The 16,360-nt window shown below is 31.5% G+C and overlaps 1 protein-coding gene across 1 annotated transcript in view; it reads left to right on the top strand.

Annotated features, from left to right (window-relative positions):
• Window positions 1-439: 439 nt before the first annotated feature.
• The window catches only part of LOC132756824 (atrial natriuretic peptide receptor 1-like), a 35,845-nt gene continuing 19,924 nt past the window's right edge, over window positions 440-16,360 (top strand). The window contains exons 1-8 of the mRNA XM_060747964.1: window positions 440-1,137; window positions 1,962-2,174; window positions 6,319-6,465; window positions 6,743-6,894; window positions 10,328-10,463; window positions 12,121-12,215; window positions 13,557-13,683; window positions 15,741-15,831. Coding sequence (XP_060603947.1) covers window positions 612-1,137; window positions 1,962-2,174; window positions 6,319-6,465; window positions 6,743-6,894; window positions 10,328-10,463; window positions 12,121-12,215; window positions 13,557-13,683; window positions 15,741-15,831 — 1,487 coding nt within the window. The 5' untranslated portion in view covers window positions 440-611. The remainder of the gene's footprint in view (window positions 1,138-1,961; window positions 2,175-6,318; window positions 6,466-6,742; window positions 6,895-10,327; window positions 10,464-12,120; window positions 12,216-13,556; window positions 13,684-15,740; window positions 15,832-16,360) is intronic.

The raw sequence follows: 16,360 nt of genomic DNA, 5'->3' as shown, positions 1-16,360 counted from the left end.
GGTTGTATAATTTTGTTAATGATTTTATTGATCTGTAAAACAGTTACATCTAAAATGTTCAGATGGTGGATTTTATTAGTTGAATATCATTCTACTCAGTTGATTACTGAAATAACATGCACATTTTAAGTGCGTAATCTGAATAAAATGTATTCATGCAAAAGGGAATAAATGTAAATACATTAAATTGTTAATACATGGATGGAGTTTTGCAAAGACTTCTGCAAACTAATGAATAACTCTTTTTACTTAAACTTTCATTTACAAATACACAATCAAGAAATAATGCCATATCTATGACAAGAAGTGAAAAAAATCTCAAAACTTTGGAAAGTGAGAAAAAGTCAAAAAACGGAATATTTTAGATAAACAAAGTCATATTGACAATTTAAAAAAGGGTAAGTTGGTGATTAACTTGAATTTGTTTAACACAACATTTATACCGCTTGTGACATCATTTGTAATATTGGAAAAATAAGGACGCTTTTAGTATCTGTAGATTTCTACTGGAAAACGCCATAGTAAAATGATCTGTTGAGAGGATATAGCTTACAGAGGCCTCTTTAAGATATAGAAAAAAATAAATCAAAGAGATATTATTATGATGTTGAATGTTAATTGAAATAATGGCTCATTTTTTGTCTAGAAAAATTGATGAATCGATTCGGAGTGCTCCGATAAAATTGATCACTCAATTCATAATTTTGTGCCTTAGTGGTTTGTGTTTACATACAGCTGGAAGTAATGTGACTATTAAAGTAGGTGTGTTATTGATGACAAATTCAACTTTCCCTGTAGACTTACCTAGGGTCGGACCAGCAATTGATAAAGGAATAGACGAAGTTCGTAATCGTTTTGGTATCAATTTTGATCCTGTTGTAAGAAATTATAGCGTATGGTGTACCAAGGCTAGGTACACGTCCCCAGGATACCTTGCTGACATGTTCTACAAAGAAAATGTTCGAGCGTTTATTGGCCCAGCTTGTTCATACGCTGTTCAGTCATCTGGTCGTCTAGCCGAATACTTACGTGTCCCCATGGTTACAGGACTGGGTGATTTGACTGAAAGGAATCCATCTGAAGATGATATGTTCGAAACAACAACTATTTTGTCTTACAACATCAGAAAATTATCAGGTTTGGTAAACTTTTTTGATATCGACAAAGTATTAATTCAAATACATTATTCAAAGTTCTACTTTTAAATGAACCGAATAATTATATTTATTGCGGGTAGGTGAAGGACGCTGAATTCGGAGACTTTAAATTATTTTATCTAAGTAAATTCGATGGTTCTCCTAAGTTGCTAACTCATATCTGAAATAATGCACAATTTGGCATCTTAGGATCTTTAGTAAATATAATGTATTTTTGTAGTTACAATCCAAACTTATGTGAAAGAAAATAATTGATAATTTTCTTTCGTTCTCACTTTTCATAAAGAGGAAAGGAGAGAGGTGGCCTAGTGGTTAATGTGTCTGCCTTTTAACCTAGGGATCATGGGTTCCAGCCCGATTCGGGTCATGATCATGTTATTTCATATTATACCAGTACTGGTTAGTTCCATGTAGCGGATTCAAAAATGATTAATATAAGTTGCAAGAACTTGTTTCGCTATTCAGCTCTAATAAGTATGTTTAATAAGAGACAGGTCCGAAAACAAATTCGTAACGAAATAAAGAAATATTTTAACTTCATTTTAATTTCTTATTACATATCCTGGTTTCTTGAGATTCAAGAACATAATTATTTTCTCGATATATAAAGTTTATCTTCTGAAAAATGGATTTGAATAGTTCATGTTACACAAAATGAATTAACAGAAGTGAACGAAAATAATTCCGTCTATCAAAAAAGGCTTGTTTGGTACAAATACGCGTATATGGTTTTTTTTTTTTTTTTTTTTTAAAGAGTAGTTTAAATATAACTCATGTCTCAGAATGTCTTTAATTTTTGTTTAGTATCAGTGCGTGCCTTACTGCGTGAATACAGTTGGCAACACGTGTCCATCATTTATGATGAAGACGAGATTTTCTATCTTGTTGCTGGACCAAGTATGATACATGATTTTGAAAAGGACAGCGAGTTTCCAGATTCAAACCCAGTACCTTTTAAACGTACAAAAGCTTGGAATCCTCGTGATACCCTAACCATGGCATCAAAACATGCTCGAGGTCAGTAATATATTTCAAGTAAGCAAAGAGTCCTCTTATTTCAAAGAATTTTACAATTTTAACAATGCTCTCCATATTATATTCATTTTTAATTTTGTACCATGAGCACACGAGGATAGTTGGTGTTCTTTCTTATAGCCTGAAGAAATATGGTGTTCGGATTGTGAATTATGAGAATTATTAAAGTTGATTGTGTCCATGCGCTCCAAAAGACAACAATTACCAAATATAAGTTTTAGGCAAATATTTTATGATTTTTTAAATGTCTGTAAGTGTTTTAGATAACAATACTAATGTTAGAGATTGATAATACTGATTCCTGATGCATAAGTATAAATATATGTTAATAAATACTTTTATCACATAAACTACGGTGCGCTGGAGTGTAATAAAGTCATTTATAAAACGATATCAACGTATTTGCCTTAAATACAAACATAGCGTTAAAACGTGCTAATGTTAGCGTTGCGCTTAGGACGCGTTAATGAACAATTTATATTTTTAACTGTAAAACGTTCCTTTTTAGATGTGTGATAAATAGAATATTATATTCGCGTAGATTCAATTCTTAATTCATTGAACTAGCCAGAGGCTCGCATATGATTTTTTCTTTAGCTCGTTTAATAACTTTTATATCAAATCTTCACTCATTCATTATCCTCCCTCACTTATTATATAAAACATAATACACATATCTTGCCTATACTCTGATGTAAGACTTGTTCATATTATTGCTCTAACAATTCTCCCTTTTCAAGAATAATTATACTTTAAACAGCAGGTACTTATGTGACAGGAGCTGTAAAAAAGAAGTTATCTGGTGCTTTTTATTGTCTGAACTATTGTAGTCACCGGCGTAACCAATTATGTTAGAGTTTTTGTAATACCTAAAATATTTTCAAAGTACATTGACATATGGCTTTGAAACTTTTCACTTTTTTTCACCATCAAGACCCCAACCTGTAGACAGGAGGAGGTAACTGTATCAAGTATTTTGACAGAATTATGCCCCTTTTTTACTTAGAATTTACTTTTAAGTTTTTGTAACACCTCAAATATTTTCAAAATCCATTGACATATGGCTTTGTAACTTTGCACACTTGTTCACCACCATGCCATTAACCTTTAGACAGGAGTAGGTTACTCTATGAAGCATTTGGCAGAAAAATGCCCCTTTTTCAACTTAGAATTTACATTTAAGTTTGCATACCACCTCAGCTATTTTCATATTATATTGACATCTGGCTTTGAAACAAGTAGAAATTTTGTACTCTTCTTTGAGAGCATAATAGGACTCTCTCCAATGCCTATAACTTTAACATGGATTTAAAGAAATTTTTACCCTTTTGTTAACTTAGAAAATTTTACATTATCAAGACTCTATTACTATCAAGCACTAAGAATAGTCGAGCGTCAACCTACCTACAGCTCTTGTTGTTAGCGCTATTATCCTTTTGGATCATTGAATTTAATACGTTTAGTGTTGAAGGTTGACAACTGCTTTAATCGCGTGAGATATGTTGCTTTTCTTCTATTTCTCAAATAGAAACTCGAATCTGCAATTTCTCTTAAATTTTTGTTGCGATGACGTTTTGTCAGTATAGAAAAAATGAGTCGTATCATTCATATTATTTCTAGTCGTTTAAGATTATCTCCCATATGCTTTTGTTCCTAAACATGCATGTGGATGTCTAGAATCTAATGGCAATGAAATCGACTTTTCATATTCTCTGAATTCTTAACCCATTTTGTTTGTAGTTGAAAGATGTTTAATTTTATTTTTTTTTTAATAATATTGATGAGAATGTATAGTTATAAGATAATTTAAGACCATTTATTAAATTTATCTTGATACATTTTAAATCAAAGATCTCAAGGGAATATTAGACCAAGATAGTAATTGCTTCTCTCAATGCCGTCTGCGTTGTGATTATTTATTCAATATGACAAATACTGCTTTTGGACAGAAATACGGGGTTTTAAAAGACATTTCATTTGTAGATATCTTGTCTACATTTGTAACATTCTGCAGAATCCTTCAATCCCATTGATTTACTTTCTGAACTATTAATATAGCAAATCGGATAATGTACGATAGAAATAATACTGTGTCATAAAGCGTTCTCTAAGTGTATAATCCAATACTAGCTTAGTACAAACAAAGACGTTTATGTTTTTAAAGATACATCATGTCCAAAAATGGCAATACTTTTGCCATTATTTACCCATAATTACAGACCATTTATGAGTTTACAAATATTCAATCATCACTCGACTCTGACAAAATACGTACACATTAAGTAGACCCAAGAGCACGAAACAATTAAGACCTTGTTGTGTTGCTTAATGTTAGCTATAGCTTATGCCAATAAATACCTCCCTTGACATGATATATCGTTTGCGAAACGTGTTTATATATAAAGATCACTAATACCTGGTTCCCTAATGATGACTATAAGTAATTGTAACAATCATTGAAAGAGAATTGTCTTTTACAGAAAACAATAGACCGATCGTTTAATTATTTCATTTTAGATACAGGAGACAGCACCAACAATGTATGTGTACATTATACAACATGTCATCTTACTGGTTCCCGTAAATACACAACCGCGGGTATAAACGCACGAACACAACAATAAAAGTAAAGATAACGCATATAAGTGCTTAAATTTGAAGAGAAGAAATAAAAAATCTATGAAACGTCGTACTATGTAATATACTTGTTTACATGTTTTCAAAGATTGGTGCTTATATTGAGCTAATTGCAGTTATAGTTCAACCTTGGATTTGTTTTGACATGTTGCGGCCATTAAACGTCTCCCTGTGTAATAAATAAACGACCCTATATCTCCAATTTTGTACGACAATCTTGTTGTATTTCTGGAACTTTAGTCATAATAGTTTATCAAGCTCAGTTTCTCGTTTGGCGTTTCCAGCATTCCTACTTGAGAACTGTTAAATCACCTATCAGATTTGCTGTATGTTTATCTTTTTCAAATCTGTCTTATGACAGTTGTCTGTTATACGCAGTCTTTAACCCTTGAATCCTTCCAAAAATTCTATTTTTCATAATTTCGTTTATACTGGTATTTGTGAGTGCACGCACATCGTTTTATTCGGCAACCATCCTCACCTGTTCATGGCATGGCAGAAAAAAGTGCCACGTTGAAGATCCCATGACAAGCGCGGTATCAACACATATGCAACAAGAGCACCGCTAGGCGGAGCATTATATGCCCGAAAGTGATTTTTTTTTAGTAAAGATAAAGCATTTGTAAGACATGGGAATTAAATAAAGTATTACCTTCACAAAACAATCCTCCTTTGAAGTTTCAATATTGTGGTCCAAATGGAACTTAAGTTATGCCCCGGAAACTGTTTTCAGTTCTAAGGTAATAGTGACCTTGACCTTTGACCTTGTGACCCCAAAATCAATAGGGGTCTTCAACCCAATATGGACAATCATCCTATGAAGTTTGAACACTGTGGGCCAAATGGAACTTAAGTTATGCTCCGGAAACTGTTTTCAGTTTTAAGGTCATAGTGACCTTGACCTTTGACCTTGTGACCCCAAAATCAATAGGGGTCTTCTATCCAATATGGACATTCATCCTATGAAGTTTGAACACTGTGGGCGAAATGGAACTTAAGTTATGCTCCGGAAACTGTTTTCAGTTTTAAGGTCATAGTGACCTTGACCTTTGACCTTGTGACCCCAAAATCAATAGGGGTCTTCTACCCGATATGGACAATCATCCTATGAAGTTTGAATACTGTGGGCCAAATGGAACTTAAGTTATGCTCCGGAAACCAAATTGCTAACGGACGGACGGACAGACGGACGGACGCCAGGGGGTATAACATAATATGCCCGAAATTCTTTCGGGCATATAAAAATGAAACATCGTTTGTGGAGAAGGGATCCCTATATGTTGCTATTACTCTGTAGCAGGCGGCATAATAAATTGATTGTACTAAAATTATATTCTAAAGAATATTAGACCTAAATCTTTTGTTTCCTGTATATATCTGCTTAAGTTTGATATAGAAGTCATCATAAATGAAAAATAATTAGGACTGTTATTGACGTAACGAAAACATATCCTAAATTTAAACGTTTGCAGTGTGGTTCCTGTTTCAGTTTTTATTGTGCTTGTGAATGCTGGGGAGTTTCGTACACTGATGTATCATGCATATCATCTTGGTATGGCCTCTGGAGACTATGTATTTATAGCCATTCAGTTAGCAGAAATAGATTGGTGGGGCTCGTATAGAAACTTCCTAAAAGGTATTATCAAATTGTTCTCATGATGAGTAAGTATGCATAAAAAGCTAGAACTGTCATCAACGATAGTAAAATTCTATAATTATTGTAATTTTCTTGTTGTTGAGTGCGTGCGTTATTTGATTGGCTACTCTGTTCATGTTTAATGCACCTACAAAACACTCATAAGAGATAAAGTCAAATTAGATGTAACTAATATAACTAGTCTATATATATATACATCTTCAAGCTTACATTACGGTATCAAGTTATAATTATTATATATATAAATATTCACCAGACGACACAATGGATGGAGCATTGAAGAGGGTTTATGAATCCGTCCTGATTCTCACTCTCGTGAACCAAGTAACGAACAACACTGAGTTCCAGACAGACATACGAACACGCTCCCTCCGGGATTATGGCTACAAATTTAAAGACGACGAGCCGGTTTGTCAAACTTTCAAACTTTTATTTCCATCTTAGGTTTACTTCAACTAAACAACATAAGCATCATTTTATAATAATTACTGTGAATAATTGCGGCATATTAAGTTAACTAACAAGTGCTACGAATAAATAGAGAATGACGAACACATCCAAAGAAATCATAACATGTAAAATAACAAATAAACATATGTATAGCAAATAAACATTTTTTAAGGGTCAAAACTAACCTTAATCTTTCATTGAAATAAAGATGATATCACCGTCACATACTAAATCTTTTTTGATTAAAGGAGATTAAATTATTCTCTTACAAAATGGATTTTTTTCACCAATGCGTATTTTTGAGATGATAAGTTATAGCACTCATTTCACCTTTGTGGAAACAAATGTTAGTGTGACATCAATTAATACGATGATTAATTTTTTCATCCCATCCTTAAAAAGTGTTTTGAGATTGACACCACGTTACTTACCTGAAGTAATTGATATTCTGTAATATCCACGGATACCCACATTAGTATCCACTGGGAATATTACCCATTAATTTTTACATATAGCGATAAGCTAAAGTAATGTTTTATCCACGGTCATTTCTATTATCGTTTTGTAATAGTTTTTAAAACTCCTTTCACGTTTTTTAATCTTTTGGGAATACACTTCGTTTACTAAAATAATCGCTTAAATGATGGTGATTGAAACAGAGATAAGCATACCATAATGTAAATTGTATTACAAGAACATAATTTCAAATTACATTGTACAAGAACATTTTTTTGTTAATGATTTTACAAGACCATAATTCTAATTACATTTTACAAAAATGTATTAAGTTACTGCCATTAAGTTCTATTACAAAAAAAAAGATTCTCTAAAGGACGCCAAAAACGGTAAAATTAAAAATGTTGCAAGCTTAGTTTTACTGAGCCTGACGGTACTGGAAAGTGCTAGCTATCCTTCACGCCCCCTAGTATAGACGTTTTACAGGCCATCCATTAAGATTACATTTTACAAGAACATTTTAAGTTAATGTTATAAATGAAGTACAAGATACAATTTCTTATCCAATCTGTCTTATACTACAAAGAGACAGTTAATCTTTTGTAATGAACAAAACGCGTAATAGAAGCGCGACCATGTTTTATGTTTCTCCTTTCCTTTTCCGCGCGTGTCATCTGTACCGATGTATCGTCCAAACTGTTTTTACCGCTCTTATTAAAAAACAATTGTTCCGTTCATTCTTCGAGTATCTGATATAAGGTTTATTATAAGACAGAAACTTTAAAGTAGGAAAGTCAAACATGACAAGCTGACAATCAAACATTTCTGATGAATAACCATGTCATGAAAATGATCGAATGATATAAATACACTCACTTTCAACACTTGTGTAAAATAAGAATTAATTTACATTTTCTCTATTATGTAATTTGTTTTATTATGTATGTAATATTACTATTTGTTCTGTAAAAAAAAACACCAGAAAATTCATCAGATCTTTCATTAATGTTGTAAGTGCATAAAACAGACTTGTTGAAATTACTCAGAGGTTAAAGCACTTTTGTCGGAAAACATCATTTGAGCCGCGTCACGACAAAACCAACGTTATGCGTTTGCGACCAGCATGGATCCAGACCAGCCTGCGCTGTTCGCTATCATTTTCTCTACTTGTAATAGGGTTTGTAAGCGAACAGCATGGATCCTGATCAGACTGCGCGGATGCGCAGACTGGTCTGGATCCATGCTGGTCGCAAACCCATTATGTTGGTTTTGTCATGACGCGGCTCATTTAACATTTTTTTAATTAATGTTTTAAAGTGCATAAAGCCATGAATCTGTTGCAAAAAAAAATATATTTTTTGATCTTACAAAAGAATACTTCCAAATGCTTGTGTTGAAGAAATATGGTAGTTAGTTGTCTTAAAGCGAATGGTGCACGCATGAAAACATAGTTAAACGGATGAAACCTTACTTAAAATAGCAGAATAATATCTTTTTCGATTATTTTAAACTGTTTACGTAAAATATTCATGTGTGTTAAATATCAGAGACATTCTATGTTACATCCACTTTCGAGAATCGACGTAAGATTATGTGAACAATATAATTTCACTGTTGATTAATTTTATAAAATATAGCTTTATATTCTTAAAGATAGTCACGACTTTGCACTGAAGTGCGGATGACCTTTTTTATCAGGTATATATAATTGAAAATGGTCTGCGTTTTACATTAATGTGACATTATGTTCATTTTTGTCACTGTCATGTTGTGTTGAATTAAGTAATGTATTACAAAAGATTTGCTATTTTAATGGTAAATGATGAATAATATATAATGAAAAATGTTATTGATACAATATAAAAACAGCCTATATTATGAAAAGATTGTCCCACACTTTTTAACCAATACATTTTGAACTATATTTATAGAAATTTCCCTTAGCTATGTAGATTACTGATTATTTTTCATAGTAAATTATAAAATTGAACACAATTATGGCGAAATACCTAGTTACTATGATTTTACCTATTCAGTGTCCATTTACATCTAGATGGACATAATATCACTTTAACTGTTGTTCATAATAATTAAAAAAACATTGGCGGTTAAAAAAATAAGAATTAACTTGCGGTAATAGTAGTACAATCATAAGGTCCTGTTTAAAGGCAGACACAGGCAAAATTTTCATTTCTTAGTTTTGAATTTTTCATTCATTATTCTGTAAATGCCCTCAAAATGAATATATTAGACACTAGACAGTCAAAGGAACAAAACTTTTCTCCATATAAAGAATAAAATGGTGGTTTCCTAACTTGACCCGCTAGGATTTCACAATAGTTGTCAAAGTGAACCCTGGAAACGTTAAAGAACATGTCAAATGAATGACTTAGACTTGTTTCAATCCTACAATTTCCACAATATCTGTTATTGTAACTTCAAGGGTTTGTTCAAGTCACCTGACTTATTTTAAAACTGTTTGGAGATTCTATTGGCGTCTAAATTTTGTTCAACATAATAATTATATAGATATATTTAAGCTTCAAACCCAAAATATATATTATAATTTAAACAGAAATGCATGCAGACACTTCAAGAAATGTCATTTTAGCGTGATTTGAGTACATAAGATCATTTTAATATTTTGTCATTATTTCGCCTGAATATCTTAATAGCATAAAAATAATAATATCTGGGGTATTTCAGCTTTATAAATTTACTATTGTTATTTTTGTTAAATAAATGCTACACTGTAAAAAAAACTTGGAGGAAATGTCTTTTATTTGTACTTTAGTAGAGAAAGAATCTATTATATTTGTACATAATATATTTTTCTTGAAAATATAACTAAAATAATTTTTTGAAAACAAAACACAATATTGATATAGTGACTGTATTAATTATTTTCTTTATTCAAACTTCTTTCATGTTTTAGGTGCATTATTTCATCACATCATTCTATGAGGCAGTATTGTATCTTGGGGCGGCTTATAACAAGAGTCTTGTGGAGACAGGCAATATACTTGATGGTTACAAAATTGCACGATCTTTTTTTAACGACACTTTCAAAGGTTTGTATCAGATAAAGCCAAATGTTATTTTGTTCAACATTGATACAATTTTAGATTTTTATGCACTGTGTTTGGGAAATCGAACAATATTTCATATTTGTGACTTATCTATTGAATCATAAACACTGATTTAACCCTTTATCTGCTAAATTAGTTTAATGGATTTTAATTATGAACAGTCATTTTGAAGTTTAAGAAAAAACAAAAATTGAGCTACAAACAGTATAGAGCACGGTCAGACATCACATACTTGCAGTGTTATGTTGCGCATACAGCTCCCGTCGTTTAAAGTAGTATATATCCGGGAAGATTTATCCGTTACGTATGGTTCACTTCAGTGTTGTTATATTTTTCTGGTCCTTCGGGATCATAGATTCCAACATTTAGAATTTTAAGTGTTGAAAAATGAGTGCCATTCAAGCCGGTGCTAGGGGGCGTGATGGATGTTGCATTTTTTCATTATCCTTCATGTACAGATTGAATCAAGCTGAGTCTGCAATTTTCATGTAATTTTGTTTTGATTTATGCTTCCGAGAGATCAATCTTTTCCTCTAGATTTTTTGCAACAAAAAATCTCATAAAGAGGAGGAGCTTTAAACGTCAAGATGTGCCATTTGGATGTATCGTGCTCCTTGATGATAACGTAAAGGCATATGATAAACATTAACAATTAAATGTACCAGCAACAACTGCACAATTCGGTCTTTTTTATGGCATCCCTCTTATAATATGTATATAAAGGGTCTTTTGGTTGAACAAATCCTTTTGGACAAGAAATGTCAGGTTTGTTTCAGACAAGTATTTACGAGAATAGATTGCATTCCAACAAATACTTTAGCTGGTGTTTGTTGCAGTGATACTTTACTTTGAAACTGATACATGATGTTGATGAACAAAGCTCCGGAAACATTTTTGTTTAAACTTTCCGAATAATTTATCATCCATTTATTACGAACAAAAACAGCCACCGCGGAGCTTTATCCGTTAAAGTGCAACAGACAATCCTCCCCCGACGAGTACGGGGAAACAGTGCAGGTTGATTTAACACTATACTGGTAGAAAACAAGCCAAACACTTTCAGTTCCAGCAAGTTATGGGTTGAATAATATTAATACTATTTTGAAATTAAAATGTTACATCAATGCATTATTAATTACTCGTGCTTAGTTTATTATGTTGTATTTTTTAATGTTAAAGTATGTAATATTTACATTGACATTCCAGGGAATATTACTGCAAAAGATAATGTTTTTGTCGTCAATTCTTGAAAAACAATTTAATTTTTTAAAATGATAACGTTATTATAGACGCAATGTTCGGACTTATTCTAGTGGAAGATGATGATGTTGTAAATCTTACGTAATCATGAAAAAAAATGATTTTATGAGACATCGAAGTATCTGTTCAACTTTTCCAGAATGTAGGCAGTCACTTAATGGGTTTAAAAATTGATATAAGATAAAGAAATTCACCATTCTGAAAATATGTTATGACTGTTACTATGGTACTATAGGTGTAATGATCCAAAAAAGGGTACATTCGATGTGTTCAATGTGGGTGTCTAATTTGCCGTAGTCCAGTTATTTTATGCCCCGACCAACACAGGCATGTATTATGGTGCTTATCTTTGCATATAAGAGTTGTTTCTACTATACAGGACTAAATGAGTTGGTTGCTCTAGATGAGACTGGAACAAGAGTTGCTGATTTTGAAGTTCTCGATCTAGTTGATGCTGATGATGAACTTTTTCAGGTAACTGATCTTCCTAATTAATTTCTCCTATTCAACAATTTTCTGAACTTTGTAATCTAATTATATGAACTAGTGCCACATTAAGACGCCTAAGACTAAATTTGAAAAAGCAATTTCAGTAATAACGCTCATCGTCGCACTAAAAAACCTTTTATAACATTATAAGACAAAGACAAACGAAAATTATTACGAATTTGGGTGATTGAATTACGATAGAGGATAATTGCCAGAATAATCGCAATTGTATACTAATTTGTCTGAGGAAAAATATCTGACACTCAAGTGTTATTAGGGTAGTCGAACAGTCTCTAATCAAATAGGTAAGTTTCATGTATCATAGATACTTGAAATATTATATAAGTACACATATGATTCTGAGGAAGCTTTGCAGACACTTTCTTCCAAAAGGTCATAAAATTAATAAACATTAGGTCTTCTAAAATATATTTTTCTGAGAAATTTATATTTTTCTGAGATTCTTTGATAATGGCTAAAAAGCATGAATTGGTAAAAAAACACTTACTGTATCTAAAAGGGAAAGCCCATAAATTCTCCACACGTTCCTTTTTCAAAAGGTCAGAAAATAAGACACAACTTCTGCTGATTTTTCAGATTTTCTTATATTCTTTAGGCTTACAAGCTTTGATTTGTAAATTATATCAATGTTCATAGCACGTTTATATCTACATACTTCCTTTAAAAATAAAACAAAATATGTTTTCAGTTTTACAACAGTTATGAATCTATCTAAGAATCAAATTCGGTCATATTTTTCTTTCGATTATAGAAAAGTTTGAGATAATGTTTAAAATGTATTCATGTTGGACCGATAATAAAGTAATACGTATGTATTGGTAAATGGATATTGTCACAAATAACGTTAGCAATGTTATCTTTAACGCGGAAAATGTGGATGTTTGACAAACTTTTACCGTTATTGCCTCACTTTGCACTACCGTTCACGAGTGGTCAAAGTTTATTGCAATATATTTACAAAGATGTGTGTTTGTACGCTTGCATTAAATGGAAAAAAAACTACATTTTCCGAGTTCAGGAGTATCTATATATGGTTGTACTTTATTAACATGAACGTGTTTATCCTTAATTATCTGGTTCTCTGCCGCCTACTATACTGCAATTAATGTAACGTAGTAACAAAGGCAGATTAATTCTTAAATTATTGCCTGAATGTATATGTTAAATCTCTCAGCAAGTTTGCTGCAAGACAAGGCAAGAGTTGTACATTGCTAAAGCAAAAGAATACGACACTCTCTTTGTAGACACTAATCATGCATCATATCAAACGGTCTTGTGAATCATGATTTTTATGTTTCCTTAAAGCGTGTTGGTGTATTTCTCGGCTCAAAGAGAAAGTATGTGCCGGTTACGTCGGTAGAAATCAGATGGCTGAATGGCGTTCCGGTGGACAAACCTGTGTGTGGTTACACTGGTGAATTATGTATCACAGGTAGTAATAATTTCATTGATATATGACGCATCTGACCCATGTGTTTAATAGTGTTCCATTTTGACAGGATATGTATAAGATGATGGCCAACACCTAAATATTACAAAAGGTAAACATCGGTTCTTAGACATCATACTGCAAGTATTTTGTATAATTCATGTCGTACAGTAAAATAATGGCAGCCGTTGAATTGATAGCTCCATGTATTAATCAAAATTGTCATTTGCTCGTGTCACACACAATACGATGTAAACATATTAACAACATGAACGTAGACTGAGATAATGAAAATGCTCAATTGAAGCTGGGAATGTCTTTGATGCAAGAAGAGAAATATTATGAATGAAACGGGAAATGAAAATACTCTGAGATTGATTTTTGTATCTGTACAAAGGTTCCAGCTGTATTTGTTTCATAATTTTAGTTAAGCTGTCAATATTGCTATAGCTTTCTCAGTTCAGTATGAGAAAGGTTACTTAAAACAGTAGAGACATTTGTCCAAATATAGTATAATTGAAGAGCTAAATTACTCTTGTTCTTGTAATACAAATTGTTTTCACACCACCATGATAATCTAATGTTGATTGAATTGTAATTTCGTTTATAAATATCCGATTTCGTCCCTATTTCAAATTGTTTGAAAACTAAGACTTCTACAAAAGAATCAGCTGTAGATATCTGACGATGAAAATAATACACATTGATTGTTTGATATTTTAAGGAAGCAAAAAATATTTATATGATTAGTTTAATAGCAAAAAATCTCGGTCAGTCAGCTTTGTAATATGATCATGAGCATAAAATGTTTGTTCATGACAGCTGATCAATGATGAAGGAACGGGATTAAATGTGACTTTTAGTAACCAGAGAAATCAGTGACGAGAATCGAATGATTTTAAGAATTACCCTATTTATCTCTAGGAAAGTGTAAAATTTCTAACAAAACTCTTAATAGTTGTTATGCGTTAACTGAGTGATAAATTTTGTTATGTGCTTGCAAAGTGTTATAGGTTTTGAAACAATCATTACTCTGAAAAGGGCATTAGAACGTCTATTTAACAACGTTTTAAACAATTCTAGCCCAAAATTGCAATTTTACATCGAATATTTATTTCTGTTGTTTTTAATTCACAGCTATTATAAAATCGACATCTTTTTTTATCAAAGCTATTAAATACTTGTAAAATGCCGATAAAATTACATAGCGAAAGTTGAGTTTATAAATGTGATTAAAACTCAAAGGTACATTTGGATACGTTAACTAATATTAGCAAACCAAATCAAACCGAGTCTGTAACATTTTCATTTTTGCTGCTTTGGACAAACTTGAGTCAAATTTATTCATTTCAATTTGTATGTTCGAACTGTAATAAGTATTTCATAACACAAATGTAATTAGATTAAAGAAAAACGGAATCCCCTGAGACGCCCAAAATCTTGTTAGCTCGGTAAAGTATATTAAAGTATGTCTGAAATGATTGAAATTTTTGGAAGCGCTCTATATAGAGATTTTAAACAAAATATAATATAAATGACTTAAAGAAAACAGCTTTATTAATGATATTTCGGTCATCGTATTTTAGCACATTTATATACTAGTATAGATATATTAGAACCAGAACTGAGTGATTCTATTACACAACTGGGTTATATGTTTTCTTTGATACCATATAAAGTACTACTTTTATCGAATGCGTTCAATCCTATCACAGAATCAATATATCATATATTTCAATTTAATCTTTTTATATATTATTTCTACATACGATATATATGTATAATGACACTATATATCAATCATTTCGTTTCGTTTTATTATCACTATACGAACACATATTCAATAAGACTATGATTAGTTTTCCCTTGTAAATCATTCAATATTCTGAAGACAAACTTATAATATAACTGATTCTATCTTTACCAGCTGCCGAGGAAAATGTCTCTTTGATCTGTAAGCTCAAGCTTGTGACACTGTGTCTATCATAAAATATGCCTTATATCAGTTGACTTGAGGGCCAAGTATTTCATCAAATAATTTTGTTTTATTTCTATTTTAGAACGCTTATCAACTCAGGCAGTGATTGGAATAATTGCAGGTTGTTTAATATCTGTACTCATAGCGATCATCATAATTCAAATCGTTTACAGGTAAAACAATGACTAAAATGGTTGATCATTTTGTTGAGAAATATTTTCCCAGCCAATTAATTAAATTAACTTTACTCATTATTTCCAAGAGTCATTTTTTTTTTCTTTTCTTTTCTAATGAGTGCTTTTAGAAAAATATATATCTAACTACACGTGGGTTTATAACATGAAAAGGTCGTGTTCTAATTAAAATAAGAAGGTCTGATTTTTTGTCTTATTATTTACGGGATATTTTTGTCACAAAAAAGGATATCTGATTTCTGTTTTAACACAAGTAATAATAATGTTTCAAATAGATTAGTAGTCCTCGTTATTTCCAATGTTTCGTGTTGTTTTCTTTTTGTGTTTTTTTGTGGGGTTTTTTTTAATTGTTTTTTTTTTCATCCAATTAGATCTCCATTTTTCCTTTTTTTTCTGTTTTTTTTTTCTTTTGTATTTTGTTATTGTTTTTTTTTTTTTTTTTTTTTTAAAATTTGTTTGTTTGATTGTCTGTTTGTGTGTTTGTTCGTCCGTTCGTCCGTTTGTTTTG

Source organism: Ruditapes philippinarum, unplaced genomic scaffold (assembly GCF_026571515.1).
Source record: "Ruditapes philippinarum isolate M1 unplaced genomic scaffold, ASM2657151v2 ctg598_1_1_1_1, whole genome shotgun sequence".
Lineage (NCBI taxonomy): Eukaryota > Metazoa > Mollusca > Bivalvia > Venerida > Veneridae > Ruditapes > Ruditapes philippinarum.
The sequence above is the reverse complement of the archived record's forward strand: the minus strand, read 5'-3'. Positions and strand labels throughout refer to the sequence as shown.